At 38.7% G+C, this 18,367-nt stretch overlaps 1 protein-coding gene and 1 long non-coding RNA gene across 4 annotated transcripts in view; one reads left to right on the top strand and one right to left on the bottom strand.

Moving 5' to 3' along the window:
* Positions 1 to 1,082, top strand: part of LOC146591676 (zinc-regulated GTPase metalloprotein activator 1B-like) — a 30,456-nt gene extending 29,374 nt beyond the window's left edge. For all 3 annotated transcript variants that reach the window (XM_085312455.1, XM_085312453.1, XM_085312454.1), the window contains one exon: positions 539 to 1,082. In XM_085312455.1, coding sequence (XP_085168581.1) covers positions 539 to 612 — 74 coding nt within the window. In that variant the 3' untranslated portion in view covers positions 613 to 1,082. The remainder of the gene's footprint in view (positions 1 to 538) is intronic.
* A 6,415-nt stretch (positions 1,083 to 7,497) lies between these two features.
* Positions 7,498 to 18,367, bottom strand: part of LOC146591675 (uncharacterized) — an 11,583-nt gene continuing 713 nt past the window's right edge. The window contains exon 2 of the long non-coding RNA XR_014896758.1: positions 7,498 to 7,646. This is a non-coding gene — a long non-coding RNA (uncharacterized LOC146591675). The remainder of the gene's footprint in view (positions 7,647 to 18,367) is intronic.

The raw sequence follows: 18,367 nt of genomic DNA, 5'->3' as shown, positions 1-18,367 counted from the left end.
TCAGGACTTCGTAAGTTTTTATATTCCAGCTGATAGGAATACATACTGTGCTTTTTAGGGAAACAAGATAAAATATGAAATATTCTTAAATTTTATCTATATATTTAAGGTTCTTTTAAAAATCCATAATTATAAATACAGGATGGGATTTGTTGCAGTAAAGTGTTCAATAGCTGTAAGAAAAAGTGCTTATAGCCGTTAAAATACATAAAATCTCATTTCTGAAAAGCTGTATTACTAAGATTGCACATTTTTTATTTCTTGCTTGTTACTCTCTGCTTGGGGATGACTGCAAGTGTTTTTATGACCAAAAAACCCAAGTATTTCCTTGTTTGCCTTACTCATACAGCTTGAAATCTGTTGCTACCTGGAAAATGTGAAGTTATCTGTTACCTGCAGCTTAATGTTCATAAAGCTCTATTTTCACTCATTGGTGTAACAAACTGTTTCTTCAGTTGGAAAACTTGCAGGTTCCTACTTACTTGCATTTTTATAACATACTCTAAAACATAACTAGACAGTTTTGTTCTCTTTACAGGCAGAAATTTGGATAAAGAGATCCTCAAAGAAGAATTTATAGCCACTGTAACAGGGAAACAGGGAAACAGTTGACATCATGCAGCAAAGAAGATGGACAGTCTTAACACTGCAAGTTTTTTATGATAAAAAAGACTGAATGACATGCAGTACAGTAGCTTTTTTCTGCTCATGCAGTTTACACAACAGTTTTAAGTCTTCTTACAAATTCCAACTCACCTGCTGTTTGAAGAGCAGCTCTTACAGTCTAGAATCAAACACAGTAAATCYTAGCAGTTTGGATTTGGCTTAAGTTATGTCAAAACTTTATTTAGCTTTTCAGAAAAACTGCTAAGTAAATTACTTTTGTTTATATTGTATGTGAAAAGAGGCCACAAAGTATTGTAGAAGAAATATCTGGTAAACATGTTTCAAACCTAGTACTTTCTCCTCCTAACACTTTTTTTTACTACTGGAAATCAAATTCTATTGATTACTACAAGTAATGTAATCATAGTAAAATGTATTCAATGCTTGCTATTAAACTCTCTTAAAATCTCTTCACATTTGCTTTGTGATTTGTGAATGTGTACGTCCATCCCAGGTAACTCTAAACCTATTGTATTAATTAAACTAAAAATACATAGACAGCAGAGCCACAAGACCAGTTGGAATATATTACTATCTGCGTAATTACTACAAATTCAGCATCCAGTCACGTAGTCACAGTGTTGAAAGTCACTGACCTCTCAGATCTTCTGGGCCTTGACCCTGCTAGTTCAAGATGGTGGGGAGGGCAGCACATTTTTCACTGTGTTGTCTAGACTGTCCAGTGCGAATTGTCACGCAATTCTTTGATGCTGCGTTTGGTTGCTGTCTGGTAAACTTAGTTTGAACTTAGTTAAACTTAGTTTGAAGCTTTTATCTGTGTGCTCCCCAGTTTTACAGGTTTGGCTTGAACTTCTTGCCTTGTACCCTGTCCAGCAGTCATCTTGCACTTGTTGGTATTGAGGGATTACTTGACTACAACTGAGTGAATGTTTAGAGAGTAAATGCATGAAGGTCAGATGGAATGAAAAATGTTTCAAAAAAAAAATTTTGGACATGCATCAGATAATCTGAAGAATAGAGTTTTTGCTACAGTGCTTCGTGAATGACTGCTGGTATGTCTGAATAAATAGGAGTTTGTTTTCAGACTCTTGCTGTGTCATCTGTCACTTACGTCACGTTCATTGCATCAGGCTAAAGGGTGCCATTTTCTGATTGTCGATGTGGATTTGTTTGTAGAGCTGAGGAAGGAGACATTGTTAATCTCACTGCTGGGGCTGTTAACTCATCTCATTAATATATAAAGTAGTAACCAAGATAGAGGTTTTCATTCTCCCAGTGGATGCACTTAACGGTCTTGACTTCATTTCTTATGTCATAAATAGTTCCATATAGCTTGAAGAAGTTGACAGATACTATTTCTATAAACTGAAGCAAAGTAAAGAGAAAAAACAATCTACTTAACCATATTATTTCTTGAGAGTAGAGCTGTGATGTCATTTGAGTTAGATGGGTATATTTATTGAGGGGAATTGCGACAAGTTTGTCAGTTTGCCTCAGCAGTTACATCTTGTTTTATTTGAAAATTTAATACATGTTCTCACAAATCTACATATTTTCTGTTGCATAAATGACACCTAGTCCATTATGAAAATACGTCAAATGGTTGTCATTTTAAAGACTGAGTTATAAACAGGCTATGTAAATGAAACATAGATAACATACGGAGTTTGTGTTTGTTGTTGCTTATATTTTCATTCTTCATAGAAAAAGCAATGAGATCCCTTGTATGATACAAGTACCTCATGTAACTTCCGAACTCTTCTTCAGAAACATTAATTTTCTCTGGAGTGCCCAAGTGATCATTCATTTTCCATTTGCAAAAGGTCTTCAGAGATTTAACAAGAAGAACTAATTTAGGTATGTGTCATAAGGAGACAAGCCACGATGCCTTTTTCATTTACAGTCATATTTAAGATGTGTAGTTTTTATATTTCCTCAACCCGCATACTCCCAAAATCCCACTGCAGATTGTCTGTAGACTGTAGTGGATCTGTGAGTTCCACCAGCTCACAGACTGAAAAGACAGTGGATTGTATTTTTAATCTGTTTGTAATCTAGTCAGAATATCCAAGGTAGAAGCAGTAGAAGTTGCTCACTATTCATAAAGCTGCCTTTCCACAAGGCTCTTGTCTATTTTTTGTCTTGGTCTACTGGGATTTCACTTTTAAGGAAATGATGGGAAATACTGTAGCTATGCAAGTTCATTCTGATTTGTTCCTGCTCTTTCACCTTGAGGTCAAATGTGTTGGTTGTTGATGGTGATGCTACCTCTTCCACACCTTTTTTCCTTCTTTCTCCATGTGCACACTCCTCTTTCTCTAGCTCCAGCTAGGAATTGGTGCATCTTTGTAGCTTATCTTGTTACTCATTTTTCTTCTGTAGGGCTTCACTCTCTACCTCTTGCATGAGCTGCTTTAGTCAATGTGTGCAGCTTTTTTCTTTCCCCTGAAAATCATTCACGTTTTCCTCCTACATGCCTTCAGAGGTGGACTCCGTCCCTGTTCCTCATCCTTGCTGGTTGTTGGTTTGCCCTTCTGTGTCTTGTCCTGATACACTCTGTTTGCATGTAAAACATTTGTAATGCAGTCAAGAGCTTGCTCTTTATCTTCAAGAATGATATTTTCTTTTTTTGGATCTTTATTTAAGTGACTTTTTCTGATCTCGTAGGCACTACGTTTTCTGCTTGTACCACAGCAAAACGAAAAGGAAGTGTATAGTGGAGGCTGCAATAATGCCTGGCCTTAGAGAACTGATTGCTGAATGCCTTGGTTATTTGTTTTATCTTACTGCCAGTTGTACTAAGGACCTGCTTCTTAAAGGAATGGAACATATATTAAAGCTGGGAGATCAATAAAGCATGAAAAATACCAGAACTCACAGTGATTCCTGCTTGCTATTACTTCTGCTAATCATAGCAGATGCAATCTAGGGAATGTAAATCTTCAACTCTCATTACAGTAAACTTCCTGCAGTGTTTCAGCCACTGACTTTATTTTGCAAAAAGATGAAGAAGGAGGAGGAACTGGTTGATTATAATAGCATTTCCTTCTTTGCAGTTGATGTGATTTAAAGCAGCACAGTGTAAAGAGCAAGGGACTCGCTGTCCTGTTCTCTGAAGGCAGGGGGCAGTCCTGCTTACAACGGTACTTAGAAACAGCTGCTGTGAGGGAAGGCCCCAAAACATGCTTTCTGGGAAGGCTTCAGCAAAACCCCCCAGCCGACACTCTCCCTTCTTGATGAGGGAAGCCTGGAAATAGTTTTGCTCCTGGAAGTTCTTGGGGTGGAATCATCTGAACGGCGAGCAGAGCCTGGTGGCTGAGCAGCAGGTCGCTTCTCCTGCCCCTGGCCAGACACCAGAGTCAGGCCTSTGGCGGGGGTGGGGGGGAAGCACTCCCATTTCTGCAGATTCTACCTCCAGGAGGGCCGAAAGGTGGGAAGCGATCCTGGACTTTCTACTACGAAGCTGGGGCAAAAGGCAAATTTCACATCACAGCTGCCAGGAAGGCGAACACAGGGCCGCCCCACTCCATGCCCCAGCCCCCGCGGGGCAGGACAGCTTTCCTCCCAGCCTGCTTTACGAGCTTCCTCCAGCAAAGGAGAGGCAAGACTCCCTTCAGTCTGTCCTCAGGATTGCAGTGTGATGGATAAGAAATAGTTTTGTTGTACAATTCCCACACTTTCAAATGGCGTTCACCTCTTCTTCCAGTTCTCCGAAATGCTGCCAGCTATGCACTTTTGTTCTTAAATTCCCAGTTATAGGGAAGGGCAATCTTGAGCAGGAATCACAACCTTAGATGAATGACCAAGCGGCTCTGTCAAACTGAACAAAAATGGCATGGAAATGCTACATATTAGGAACATACTTGGCATTGCTTAAGAAAATCATTCATTTAGCAGAGGCAGAGAAGCAGTTGCTTTTTAAAGGCAAACTGCAGCAATTTGATTGCCTCTCTCTACACCATCACAAACATCCTAGTAGCCATGTACATGTCTATAGTAAATCATCTTTTCTAAACAACTTCATACTCTCACATTTTACTTGTTGTATGTTGTTATAGACCTCGTTAATCCAAAAATAAACAACAGCAACAATCTATCTCCACAGACTAGCCATATTATCATTTGTTAATATCGCCTGAAGCATTTAGTTTTCCAAAATCACCCAGTACTTATGAATCCCAGGGAGACGGATGAGGTTCACCTTTCACAGCTCCCTTTAAAATTCAAGCAGCCCCGAGTTTGTTAGATTTCCACTAGATTTGTATTTTTTTTTTCTGTAACACCCCATTGCTCTGTTTGACAAATTCTATCACAGGTATCACAGCAGCAGCAGGTAGCTTATACTGAGAAATGTTAACTGATAGGTTGTTAGGCAAGCGTGGGTCTATCTGTAACACATTTATACGCATAATGGTACAGGGAATAGTTTTTCCTCCAGGTGAAGGGCTACTGATTTCCAGTTAAACCCCAGCTATCAAGATTGCCCTTTCAGAATACCTGTTCCCAGAATATTCATTTTACCTAGTAACATAAAAGAATCATGCAGTGTAGCTGTTGAACAATATTAATTTAGCCCCTACAACTGGATAACAAGTAATTACACTGCTAACATCTGTATCTTCATAGGTATGCTGACTCATCATTAAAACTTGTGATTTTATGTCAATCAAAACATTGTGGTATATTTCTTATTTACAGTGACCAACCTTTTCAGAATCTGGTTCTGTGTAGCTACCTTGATGGATGTAACCCAAACGGCAGAGTMGAGCTTGTTCCTCTTTTCTCTTGAATCTCTTTCCAACATGTTGAGTGATACCCTCTACCTCCAGATGGGTGCAGGAAGCTCGCATGGGTGCTTTAGTACTGCAGCTGGAAGACCATGCAGTTGTTGCCTTATTAACCTTTTACCTGGAACATTTCTATCACAGACACACCTTTCTGCAGTCCTCAGATGACAGATTTCACAGCACACCACATGCAGGATTTTTGAGTCCCTCAGGCACACCACATGCAGGATTTTTGCTTTTAGTATTTCTTGAGTGAAGTGGAGCACGCGGGGTATTGCTGCTGGGTTTAACCACCTGCATGGTCCTAAGCTTTTCCTTAAAGCCTGACCTTTCATGCAAGTGCAAAGCTGACAGCATCTGCCACAGAACCATCTGACACTGAGTACCTGCATTTATTACTGTCACTGCAGAAAGAGCAAGTGGTTTAAAAGTTGCAGTTGCTCCTTAAACTACAGGACACATACCCCTCCTGGAGGGCATGGGATTGCCATAGGTTAATATTTGAGTGTTGCCTTTCCTGACCTATTGGGTGTTGGTCCATGCAACATGTCTGAAAGGGCAGGTTTCAGCAGGGCAGTTTGCAGCTCCGGAGCGCTCTCCCACAGCCATTTACTTCTCCCTTCCCTTTCCCTATCCAGCGCTGGGGAGTCTGCCCAGCACAGCCCCCAGCATAGCCCAGCAACAAGGCAGATTATGGTGGTCTGTAGGGGTCTGTAGGAGGATCCTGATCCCAATACTAGCCATTTAACCTTATTCATGATGAGAGTAATATGATTTTCTCCCTCTCCACACACAGGCCATCCACTGGGGATACTTTTATTGCAGTAACACCATGTGTCCCATGGCATCTCTCATAGGATGTGAGTTTTGCACTGGGTTAAACCTGTACGGAGCAGACCTGGCACAGGGTTTTCTCCTCCTGAAGCAGAGTGCCACAGCCAAGAACAGTATCCACTAGAGTTTACGAATTTCAGCAACACTCTTCTGCCCTTGCTCACACTCTGAAAACATCCAACCTTGCCTGCACCACATTTTATAAGCAAATACACTAATTGCTAGCTCTGAAGTATTTTTGAATTTGTTGGATTAAAGTCCCTCAGGTTTCAGACTCGATCTCGCATATTTCATGTATTCTTCTATGAAATTTTCCAGTAAAGTTACGTATGTTATTCAGTATCTTTTAAAACTTTCTGGATATCATTGTTCCTGAGTTCCTTATGTTAGCTTCTGTCAAACTGCCTAGTTTTGAGGGCTAAGGACAGCATAGCCTCACATTTTACAACAGAATTTGGACTCCTCCTCAGTAAATATAATAAAATCAGAGTTTAAAAATTTTTAAAATATCATCTTTTACTGCTCAGATGTATTAGGAAAGTATTCTTCAGAAATGCCAGTGTGAAGCAAATCTGGCTGTGTTAATCTGCTCTGCTCTCCTAAGGATTCAATTTTCTTTTCTAATTTACAAACTGCTTTAAGGGCATCTGTGTTACTTTTCCTTTTTTATTTATTTATTTTTTTAAGTGAGTGGAGAAGGTCGTGGCTTTGTGGTGGAATCTTCCTGCTGCCAAAAGCTGTACCCACTTCACAACAAAAAGCCTTTCTTCAACAAGTGCCTATTGCATCAGTTCGATCACTAGTAGAAAATAAAGGAGAGTTAGCACAAGTGAAGTCTTGTTTTCTTCTGGAATCTGAACTTCTGGATTATCTAAATTTGCTTGGTGTTTTGGTTGCTTGGCTGATGCCTTCCTTATGCTGATACTGCTGCCATCAGTGCATTGGGTGTTGTCCAAAGATTAGACTATGCTGGTTTGATGGTAGATACTGTATTTTCCATAAGAAGGAGCCAGTCATAAATAACAGCCTGAATATATGCAACTTCTTAACTGTTAATTCATATGTTTTGTTTTGCTTCTTTGTAAAAGTTCTRTATCTTTGAGATCAGTATCTACCTTAAAAGGAAGTGAAGGAAGGGGGATTGAAAACATAAAGGACACAGTTTCAGGAAATAGGGTGTGCAATCAAGAGCATCAGAAAGTTGTGACCATAAAACACCACGCTACTTAGACTGAAAGAGAAAAGAGGATTGACAGCCCAAAAAAGAGCTTTTATTTAATGAGGAATTTTGCAGTTGTCTTCACAGAGCATAGGAGTTTCTTCCAAATGGGTATTTATCCCAGCTGCTCCCTTAGCTTAAGACTTCTCTGTGCTTTTTTCCCCCTTCTCTGAATCTCACTGTCCAGAGGAAAGACAATGTTACACAAAATTAGCATTTGCTGTCATCTAGCGGTAAGGTTGATTTTAGCAACTGATTGACTTTAACTCTGCAACCAGTGCTGTTGCTCTGGTTTTCTCCTAGGAAATTCTATATCAATTTTATGCTCTTTTCCAGGTAGTAAAGGCTAGGAATTATGAGGAAGGAAAATACTGTGTTCTTTTACTGATAGTTCTAAAATCAGAATGATTTTTTTTTTTCCTACTAAACGCTTTCCTCATTCTTCTGGAAACAGAAGAATTGAGACTTTTTTTTACTGTTTTTCTTTTTTTTTTTTTTTCCCTGAAGGACTTTACTGACAACACTACAAGAAGGAAATGTATCAAAGGTGCCTGAAAAGGCAAGCTTTAGCTTTCTCCCTCCCTCCCCTCTGAGAAGAGGGGTAACTTTAATTGTCTACTTCAAATGCTTTATAGCCCATTTTAAAACCAGTAAATCACTTTTGTAGGATTTTTGAAAGACTGAAAAACCAGTATTTTCTCAGTACAACTTGATAAAGGATCTAACTTCAAAAAAAAAAAAAAAAAGAAAAGAAAAGAAAGAAAAAAAAGAAAAGAAAGAAAAAGGAAGGAAGGAGGGAAGGAAGGAAAACACTTCTATGTCAAAATGAGAAAATGTACAGCCAAAGCTTATATCATACTGTGAAAAGATTAAGACTTTTAAAATCTAAGAGGCCTACCAGGTCATATTCTTGCTGCTACAGAGTGGGCACTGGTTTATAAAATATTGAGATTCAGAACTGAGATTCTGTGTTCTACAAAGAGTTTCAGCAAGGAGATAAAGGATACATACAGCACTCCTGGAAAAACGTGAAAGGGAGAAAGTGAAATGTGGTTATGCCATCACATACCCCTGATTACGAGATCTCATGAAGGAAAGTGACATGGTTTCCATGAAGACCCACTTGTGAATTTGTCTGAGTCCCTTTGATCTGAGTTGCTGCAAAAGCAAAAGAGAATACCAACTTATCATATATTTTTGACTACACTTCCATCCCTTTTCACTTGAATGTGGTCTTGTAAATAGAAATAGCACTGCCAAAAGAGAAATTCTTATTAACTTTGCAACAAGATGACCTGTAAGAAATATTTTGAGGTAAGAGAGATCTTCAACACTGTAGAAAGGCTTAAAAAAAATAGTCTGGAAATACCAGGAAATAACCATTTTGAGAAGGTATTTATTTGCTGGTTAACTGACAAGCCATTGGACAGGCTGAATGGGAAAGAAGCTGGGAATGGCATCAAAGGCATAATTCGAAGTAAAACTTGACAGGCAAGAGCCAGGAAGAGCAAGTCAGGTCAGCACCCTCACTGAAAGTGGCATGCAAAAACAGCTGTCCAAGCTCTTGTATAAGGATAGCTTCCTGGGGAAAAGAACTGGTAATTCTACACCAAAGAAAAAAGCATCATATTAGTTTCTAAAAATCATAACGGTTTAAATAAAACAAACTTCTTGCTTGAACCAGTTCCATAGTAATTTCTATTTTTGCAGTAATAGGTTTTGAAGACCTCAATCTGGATATGGACTGCTGAAATTGATGGTTATACAGCAGGAATCTAAGGAATTATTCCCACAGCTTCTGCAAAGGTCCCTTTCATCTCCCTACCTGCCTTTAAGTTGATAATTTCTTGTCCACTACACTATAGTAGGGAAACAAGCTTATTTTCTCTCCTGTAAGTACTCAGAGATCTTTGAACATGAAACACAATAAAAGTGCTAATAAACACCACTTCAGTTGTTCAAACCCCAGTTGCTCAAACATCAGTTTCGCCCTACAGTTTTCTTATGAAGAGGTAAATTTTATGATTTTATTTTCCTTGTGGCTTTACATTCTCAGAAATACTAGATATATTAACCAAGTCTCTCTGAATATTTGAAGGGAAATGTCCTACTTAGCATCCATAATTAATACTTTTGTATTAGTTTTATTTTAGTTTACTTTTTATTATAATGACAGGTATAGCTACACTTATTTTCCAGGCAGTATCAGGTTTCTGTTCCACTTAAGCCTGCATAGCCATAGCATCTAAATAAGAAAATCTGGAATTACATTGGATTTATCTTTACCTTGGACACCCTGTGAAAGCTGACTTAGAAACAGGAATGGAAGACTCCATCAAAAAGAAAAGGTTAGTTTGTATGTATATAAGCATCCCAAAATGGATATTGCTAATTAAGCACTTCACATGGCTTGCAGGAGGCCAGAACCCAGATTTCACTCCTCAGGGGTAAGCAACAGCGTGGTGAGTAGAGGAAAGGGGGGGAAAAAAGAAAAAAAAAAAGGAAAAAAAGCACTCTCCCTGGAGATAGACTCTTAAAGGAGACATTAAACAGACCACCCTTTCCACAGAAGGCGGCGCTGCTTGACTGCTTTCCTCATCGCTGCTAAGTTAGCAGTAAGGTCRGGCTTTTGTCCGTAACACAGAACTCAAAACGGGGGTGTTCTGAGGCGTCTCAAAGCCACACCTTTTAGTTAAAAAGATAATTCTGTGGTTATTGCTTTTGCCATAGTCTGATTCTTCAGGAGTATGGAGGCAGTGTTTCTTTCTGGATTGCTTTAATCCATGCAAAATAAGAACAATAACGTGATTAGTGCTTTAATGTCTACTATTTGGCCTCTTAGTGGCCAAAGAACCAATCAAAGCTACTAAAAAAGAATCTGAAGTAATTTAACAGACATAGTATACTGCTGTGAGGAATTGTTCTTCTTGTCATCAGTTACAGTCAGAAGATAAAATAAGCTTGCTGGCAAAAACAATTTTCAGCCAGATGTTTAGAGTATGTGTGCTAAAAAAATTACTTCACCATTCACATAACAGAGAGATTTTTCTCTTACGAAGCAAGAGAGACTTTTCTCTTAAGAGAAAAATCCCAAGTGCTTTGTTCAATAGTGTTCCCCAAGTGGCAGGGCCAGAGACAGGAGACAGTGAAGAAGTAGAATTTTGCCTGAGATCTTTTCTTAATATTTTACTTAGGGTGGCTTTGGGATCCTTTCGCTTCCGTATTACCACTGTGCAACACTCAGGATGAAATTATTGACTGTCAGCTGAAATTTTGTTTGTTTTTATTTAATAATTCAAACGAAAAGGATCTCAGAGTGCTTTCTAAAAAAACAGTGAAGTTTGTAGGCAAACTGATGCACTTAATGATATAGTGACATCCCCAAAAGCATGAAGCAAACTAGTATTAAAAATCCAAGTTTTTCACACTTCACGGAACTGTTTTTCTTCTTTTTTGTATCCCTGCATTTAAGTATTGGATTCTTTTTAGAGAGACTGTGACTCAGAGCAGGTATTTATATATCTCCAAGCAAGATGACCCCTTGCTTTTCCTACCTTGGCATATCATTGTAGAAACCAGTACATATAATACAGAGGAATCATGCCCAGTTTAGTATTTTCCTTCAGATATGTATATCTGAAAATAAACAGTTTTCAGAAGGAAGATGTTTCCTGTTATGCATTTTTAAGCTTCGTATCTGCTTTGACTGAATGGAAAAAAATCTTAACTTTTAAATTTGATGTGCCCTAGCTCTGTACTATAACCTCAGCCTCTTGCTTTATGTACCAATCTGTTAGTGTGGTAAAAACCTAGCATCTTCTGTATGTTACCCACATTAACTAGCGTTCCTGGAGATGACATCTTGAAGAGACTACCAGGACATATTTAAGAGTRTATGTTTCGCTTCTGTATTACCACTGTGCAACACTCAGGATGAAATTATTGACTGTCAGCTGAAATTTTGTTTGTTTTTATTTAATAATTCAAATGAAAATGATTAACATAGAGAATGTGCCAACTTGTAAGGAGTGAACCTTAGACCATGAAGGAATATATCTCTCAAGATTTTGAAGGGTGCCAGTAAGAGATCATGTGAAAGAGGCCATTTGGTTGGCACTATCTGTAAAGCACATTTTGTCATGGTTATAGAACATGATATCATCGGAGCATAGTCTTGTGTCATTCTCATCCTCTGCAGTTGTAGTAACTGCTTATTGCACCTCTGAAATTTAGACTTGAAGTCTCCAGTTCTTTTGCAGTACAATTTGTTTGCAGATTTTGTTTTGTTCTTTGCACATCATGTACCAGAATGCTGATCTTTCTTATAAATAAAGCCTTCCACTCCTTACTCATGAAATAAATGGTAAATAGCCATAAATGGAAGTGGAAGACTTCCATAGTATATAGGAGTAAGCTCTTGCTAAATCAGGGCTTGGTGACATGTTGCCTACTTGGCAGCACAAACAGGTTCTTAAACAGAACGTATCTCTGTCACGTAGTATAGCAAGACAGCAGAGATTTCACATGTGATTTTACATACAATAGGCTCAGCCAACTTACTCATTTGCAGCTAGAAAAAAAATACTAATTTCTTGACAGTGGTCAAAATAAGGGTGTGAAGCATCTCTCTCCATATTCAACATGTTCAAGGTAAAAAGACGAATTCCTATAGGAATACACAGAGGCAGGACTTGTGTTGGACTCTAATAATCTGTCATTTTCTAAAGATGGAATTCAATTAGTTCATTACAAAGTGCTAGTATTTGAGAATGTTAATGTTTTAGAGGGCTTAAATACATTTCCAGATTTTGTAAATAACTTGCTTAGGATCCACCTCAGGCGACTTCGGGATTTCGGTTTGCATCTGTGACATATCCATTCTGAGTATTAACAGCACTGAGGTAAAGTTATGGGATAACAGGAGGGAACCCTACTGCACAGTGTCCTCTCCAGCTGCGTTCTCCTTCCCATGACAGAAAAAGAGACAACAATATTGCATAGGTCTTTCCTGCCCCTAGCCCTTCCTCAACCCCATCATACATGCTTTCACCCTTGTGTCATGTGACTTCCCAATCTATGCTTAATTAAATCACAGGCATTTCATGTGCTGGTGGTTTAGCATCCTATCCTGAACTTCCTGGCATTAATTTCTTAATTGCCACACAGGAAAAAAATAATCTCACATCTAGATATAAATCCCCAAATGGATCCAAGTAAAAAAATGCTAAATATCCCCCTGGAAGATGTCCTCTGCAGATGTATTAACTCCTAATGTTGATGGCTAATACATACCCAAAATACTGTATACATTCTACAGTTTTATTTTAATGATTGAATACAGCAGCTGTTAAAAAAGGTTACTGAATAATTCTGGGAAAAACTTGAATCATACATCCTTTACAGTCTTATTATCAATGAAGCATTTATTCCACCCCTTGTTCCYCCGAGTGCCAATCCAGGCAGGTTGCCTAATGAGAAGCTGTACTTTGTGCAGAAGCAAATCCTTTCTATCCTGGACTTCAGACCTCCAGCAAAAGCCTTTGCACAGCACTGCCTGCCTCAGTCTACACAGCCACTTAGCAAACCTAGCACACGGAGTAAGATTTTAACATACCTCAATCTCCTCTGCTCTTAAAGAAGTGCCTAACAGGTGACAGATCTAAGAAACCTCTGCAAATAAGTAGAATGGTGCTCTTTCTAGTGAGGAGATATACTCAGAGGAGAAATCTTGCACATCATGTTGCAGAACCGAAGAGGGGACTTACTTTGACTCCCAGGCATTATAGTTTGTTTCCTCTGCCAGGCTGGTGAGTGACATTCCAAGCTGCTGTTAAGGCGATAAGAAAATTAAGAGTGTCAGCTGCTTCCCCAGCTCAGTCCCACTGCTGGCAGCCCAGACTAGACCAGCAGCAGAGCTGCTGAATGGTGGCATGACTAGAGCTGGGACAAAGGCAGTTGCTTGGGTCCGTGGTCAGATTCTCTATGCTGGCCTTAAGTGGCACCTCATAGCCTTGTATTCCATGAGCTTGCCTGCATATTTCTATGCAATTATTTACTGAAAGTAAGAATGACAGAACTCATCTGTTACTAGCAGTGGCAAATGAAAAATTACTAGTGACTCTACAATATCCAGAGAACTGAAAGTTTTTAATGGAATAACTATCCTGATTTTCTCAGAGTTATACAACAATCTACAGAAATAAACTTTCCGCAGCTGAGTATTTGGCATTTGGGGGACATTCTTTGTAAAAAAGCTGCTTTCTCTGATACATTGCTGTTTAGTGATCTTCCTCGCTCCCTCTCTTTCTTCTTTCCCCTCATTTAATGTACAGTGAGAGGCAATTTTATAAGTCATTTCTGATTTATACAACATAATGAGTTGCTGACAGAGCACTAAATCAGTTGTCAGTTATGAGAATTCAGTTTTTAGGAAACTTTTGTTTTTTGGCTTTTGTAAATCAATTTGCATGTAGATTTGTGTGAAAATGTTCCTTATAACAATGGCTCTGTTTCATAGTAATTAGAGACTTACAGCTGTGGTGAAATACAGCCTTTTCCAGTGATTAAGAACAACTTCTGGAAAATAATCCCACTGGGTTGTAATATCTAACAGATCATACTGTCTCTCAGTAAAGTTCTGCTACAGGGAACTATTTCTCTTACAAGTCTATAAAAATACACTTTCCCTGCTTTTTCTAAACAACTTATATCAAAGATCACAGAAAAAAAATCTTCTAATTGTGAACTGAAAAAAAAATAGATCAGGTCAGTCAAGACATTTCGAAGTATTTCAGTTTGGTCCTTTTTTTAATCCTTTTTTTAACTTCTAAGTACATTTTAAAACAAAATCATTTCAAATCAAAGTCAATGAAGTTTTCACATGTAGAAAATGTCACAGTTGGAAACATTAGGATTTGAAATTATTTTGCTTTTATTTGCAAAACTATACATTAACTGAAATCAGTAATTTTCTTTGAATTTTGTGGTTTTGGTAAATCAGCATTTTATTATTAGGACTCTTCTGCAAAATGCTTTTTGCAATACTCAAGTTAACAATACTCATAATAATATGGATATATGTCATCCTTCAAATGATAACTGCACTATAGAAGTAACTGGAAAATCCAGCTGAGTGGCAGAATGAGAATATAAACTATAAAATATGGCACCATGAAGAATGGCTTACTTAGGGTTAAATGAGTGTTCACATTTCTATCACAAACATATATTATATTAAACAAATGCTAAAAATATGAAATAATTGTAAAAATATGTTTCACGTTAACTACTGTATTAGAGTTGAATTATGCTCTTTACAAAAACAATTGAAGGGGCAAATCCTGATTAGTTAAGGGTACTGTACAGTTCTGCTGGTAAGGCAACACTAGGAAGACGATGCAAAGGAAGACATTTCCATAACAGAAAACTAGCTTCTGTTCTATTGCAATTTCCTGTGTAATGGAATCAAATAAGAGCTGGGCTAGGCTTTTGTAATCTACCTTTAAACAGATCCATCGATATTTTCTGCCATCCTGCAGAATGGACACTTCTGATCACCAAGGTCTGCAGAAGCTTTAGTAACTGTACAGCTGTAGAGGGCTTCTGTTGCTGTGGAACCAATTTCTGTCCTATGAGTCAACATAAATATCAACCCAGTGTCCAGCCCAGTGGATGAAGGAATTGAAGGGACAAAAAATGGCACCAGTACAATGTGGGGAGAGGAGGGGGGGGAGAAATGTGAAAATTATGTCTCCTAAAGTAAATATCTTTGACTCGGTCAGTCACACAATACGAATAAGTAATGGTAAACATCTTAAGGCTCATAAATTAACATGTTTTAAGAATCAAAATATATGTTGAAAATGTTCCTGAACTGGATAGCATATGTTAAGCTATATTTAAAAAGCTGGTGTCAGAAAGTTAATTGTTTTATTTGGAAACAGACGAAATATAACATGCATTCTGTCACTTCATTACGTTTGATTTTGACCACCTTCAAAAAATCACTGACAACACATTATATTAATACTAGGATATATTTAGCTTTTTTTTCCAAGAAGACATTCCAAGCTTTTAATATCATCACATTTTAATAATTATTCCTGTGTTAGAGATATACAGTAGTAACTACCAAATACACTGCCACATTTGCCCATTATAGAGAGTTCAACTTTTTAGTCAGATTTGCTGAGCACAGAGCTGCTTCTGGGACTTCTTATATTGCCAGGAAAGAGAATTTGTACAGCTTGCCCACAGACAAATCTATCAGCATAATGCTAATACAGATACTAGAGAACTGAAGCTTTTGTAACAAAAAGATTTTGTACTAAAGCACATACAGTCAGGTCTACTACATTCACTTTTTCACACTTTTGTCTGGTGCAGTGAAGGCTGTAAATTGTATTTGATACAAAGAAATAGCAGGATTTGGGAAACCTGAGCTTTGAAAAGTACTACAGGAGTCACAGTAAAAGAAGGGCTGTGCAAACTTTTGCTCTGAGTTATTTCTCAAGCATAGCCTGCATTTGAACTAAAAAATTTGCAGTACTCTTACAGCTCATTATACTCCTAGTAGAACCAGTATCAAGGCGATGTATGAAAAGCCTGCAAAACACACTTTTTCCCTAGTCTACACTGTTTTTTACAAAAAACCTCTGAGAAATTGTCACTGATAGTCTCCATTCTAGGAACATCAGTGATCGTATGCTTTTGCAAACAGATTTATTTTCTTCCAAATGCTGCATATGTTTCCCCTATCCAYAAAAAACATGCAATTATTTCCTTGTTCTGAGGACTAGTATTTTGTTTCTTACTATGGTCCTGTATTTCACATTTTTTTGGCACGTGTAACTTATCATCCATTGTTTCTACTGCTTTCAACCTTTGTTGCTGTTTCCTTGTTGATTTGCGTTTGTGGTAGATACAAGTTATTTGATTCCACTTCAGCTTTGACTACTGCAGCTATATGCTGTGGCTTCATTACTGGTAGTGTCTAAAATTATTTAAGGCCTAGCAACCTCATCTACAGTTATGCCCTGTTTACATTAAGGACATGCGAGAAATGACATTTCCATAACTGGGGGGGGGGGTGTCTTTTTTTTTCCCGCTATTTAAAATGCATTCTGGATCACTACAGAAAGCTGTAAATTTGATTGTTTTGCAGAATTAGCATTTCTAATTATACTTCAAAGATAAATTTTTATTCTAGTTATTTTTATTTGTCTGATTTCAGATTAAAAAGCTAGCTCAGAAGTTAAAACAGGTGCTTCACCCTTTGCAAATATTTGTATTATTGCTACACTTTTACAGTTGTCCCAAGGCATGGAAGCAACAGATTTCTCAGTCAGAGAATTATAAGACTTTCCTAAAGGAAAAATGCACCCTTTTCAACCATTCTTCATAAATTGACTATTAAATCAGCCCCTGTTCACAAAAAGAACAGTGTGAGGGATCACCTAGTCAGAAAGATCCCTGCAGTAACTGCTGTACTGACAGAGCTCTGCTATAGGATATGGTAAGTCAAGTTCTAAGAGACGCAGCAAAAGAGAATAAAGAGGTTACTGCTTCCCTGTATCTGTGCTGGCCCTCTACTATTAGAGGACTGCTCCTTCAACAGAGCTAAAATTCCTAATTTGCCCTAGTGGATTAGTTTATTTAAACTAAACTGTTGTGCCTTGCCTTCTGTACTGTTGTTATGGAGGCAGTGGTCACTGGCTAAGGGATGAGTTGATAACTCTTAAACTGTGACGCTTTGTCTGCTGTGAACCTCTAAAAGGTCTGTACGGACGGGTCCAGAAGCATGAGTTACTCTGGTTTTAGGGAGTTATTAATCATCAGACAAGTCTTGCTGACTCCTGATGAGTGCTTAGTCCATACAACAGACAGAAGCATTTTACCTCATGTTTGCCTGCTCACCTCTTGTAGCTCAGCTAACACGCTGTCTTGCTGAGCCATGATACATTATGTTCCTGAGCAGAGTATGAGCAGATGCTTCCAGCAGAGACCTAGTGAATTGCCTCCATGAAAGTGAACACATTTTGCTATGAAACTACCTGTTACCTGCACAAGGTATCTGCATATGTTATCTGCATATCTATACTAGGGATTTTTTAAGTACAAGAATGACATCTACGTTGCATGACTACTTTTTTTCCAGCTGTCCAGCCAGCAGAGTTGTCCTGGCAAAATAATGTTGTGTAGACCTAGGGTGAAGCAAGCATTTGGATGGAAAATTCCAGCTGATGTTTGACAGTCATAAGCATCTGTAAACAGAGTTTATACTAAGAAACGTCAGGCATCTTTACAATAGTCAGTGCTACCAGCTCTGCATTTAATTTAAGCACAATGAACACACGTCAATGAACTGAGTCTCATCACATCCCTATGAAGCATGTAATGTATTTCATTTTTTCAAAGGGAAACCACCCTCAGACTGTTGCTCTGCCACACAGGGAGTAAGCCTAGCTGCAAACTAGCATGACTTCATATCAGATCAGACACTCTCTAGCACTCAGAACTTCTGCCACCCTGCTTCGTAAGCTTGCTTGCTACTCAAGTTGTTTTTGAGCAATGGCCCTTATATAGGAAAAAAAATGCATTCCCCTTGCTGAAGGCTTAGTAGTGGAAGAACTAGTTCACTCTTTAGTTCCCCGTTCCTCTGTTTTCTCGCCTGTAGAACAGGGCAGTGCCACTTCCTCCCCTCATCTAGCGCGGCACCTGATGCCCCACAGCCTGCGGGTGGGCCCTTCTCACACTTTCCACTGGGATGTGCTCCCCACGTGGGGAGAGCGCGATGCAGCGCCGAGGTATGGCTCCCACCGCCCCCTGGCCGCGCGGGGGTCGGGGGGGGCGGTTCCAGCGCTGACAGAGTCTGATCCCCCCGAGCAAGTGTGTCGTGCCC

The sequence above is a fragment of the Rhea americana genome, unplaced genomic scaffold (assembly GCF_003343005.1).
Source record: "Rhea americana isolate MKP2758 unplaced genomic scaffold, rheAme1 scaffold_365, whole genome shotgun sequence".
Taxonomy (NCBI): Eukaryota; Metazoa; Chordata; class Aves; order Rheiformes; family Rheidae; genus Rhea; species Rhea americana.
Note: the sequence above shows the minus strand (reverse complement) of the source record. Positions and strands in the feature narration are given on the sequence as shown.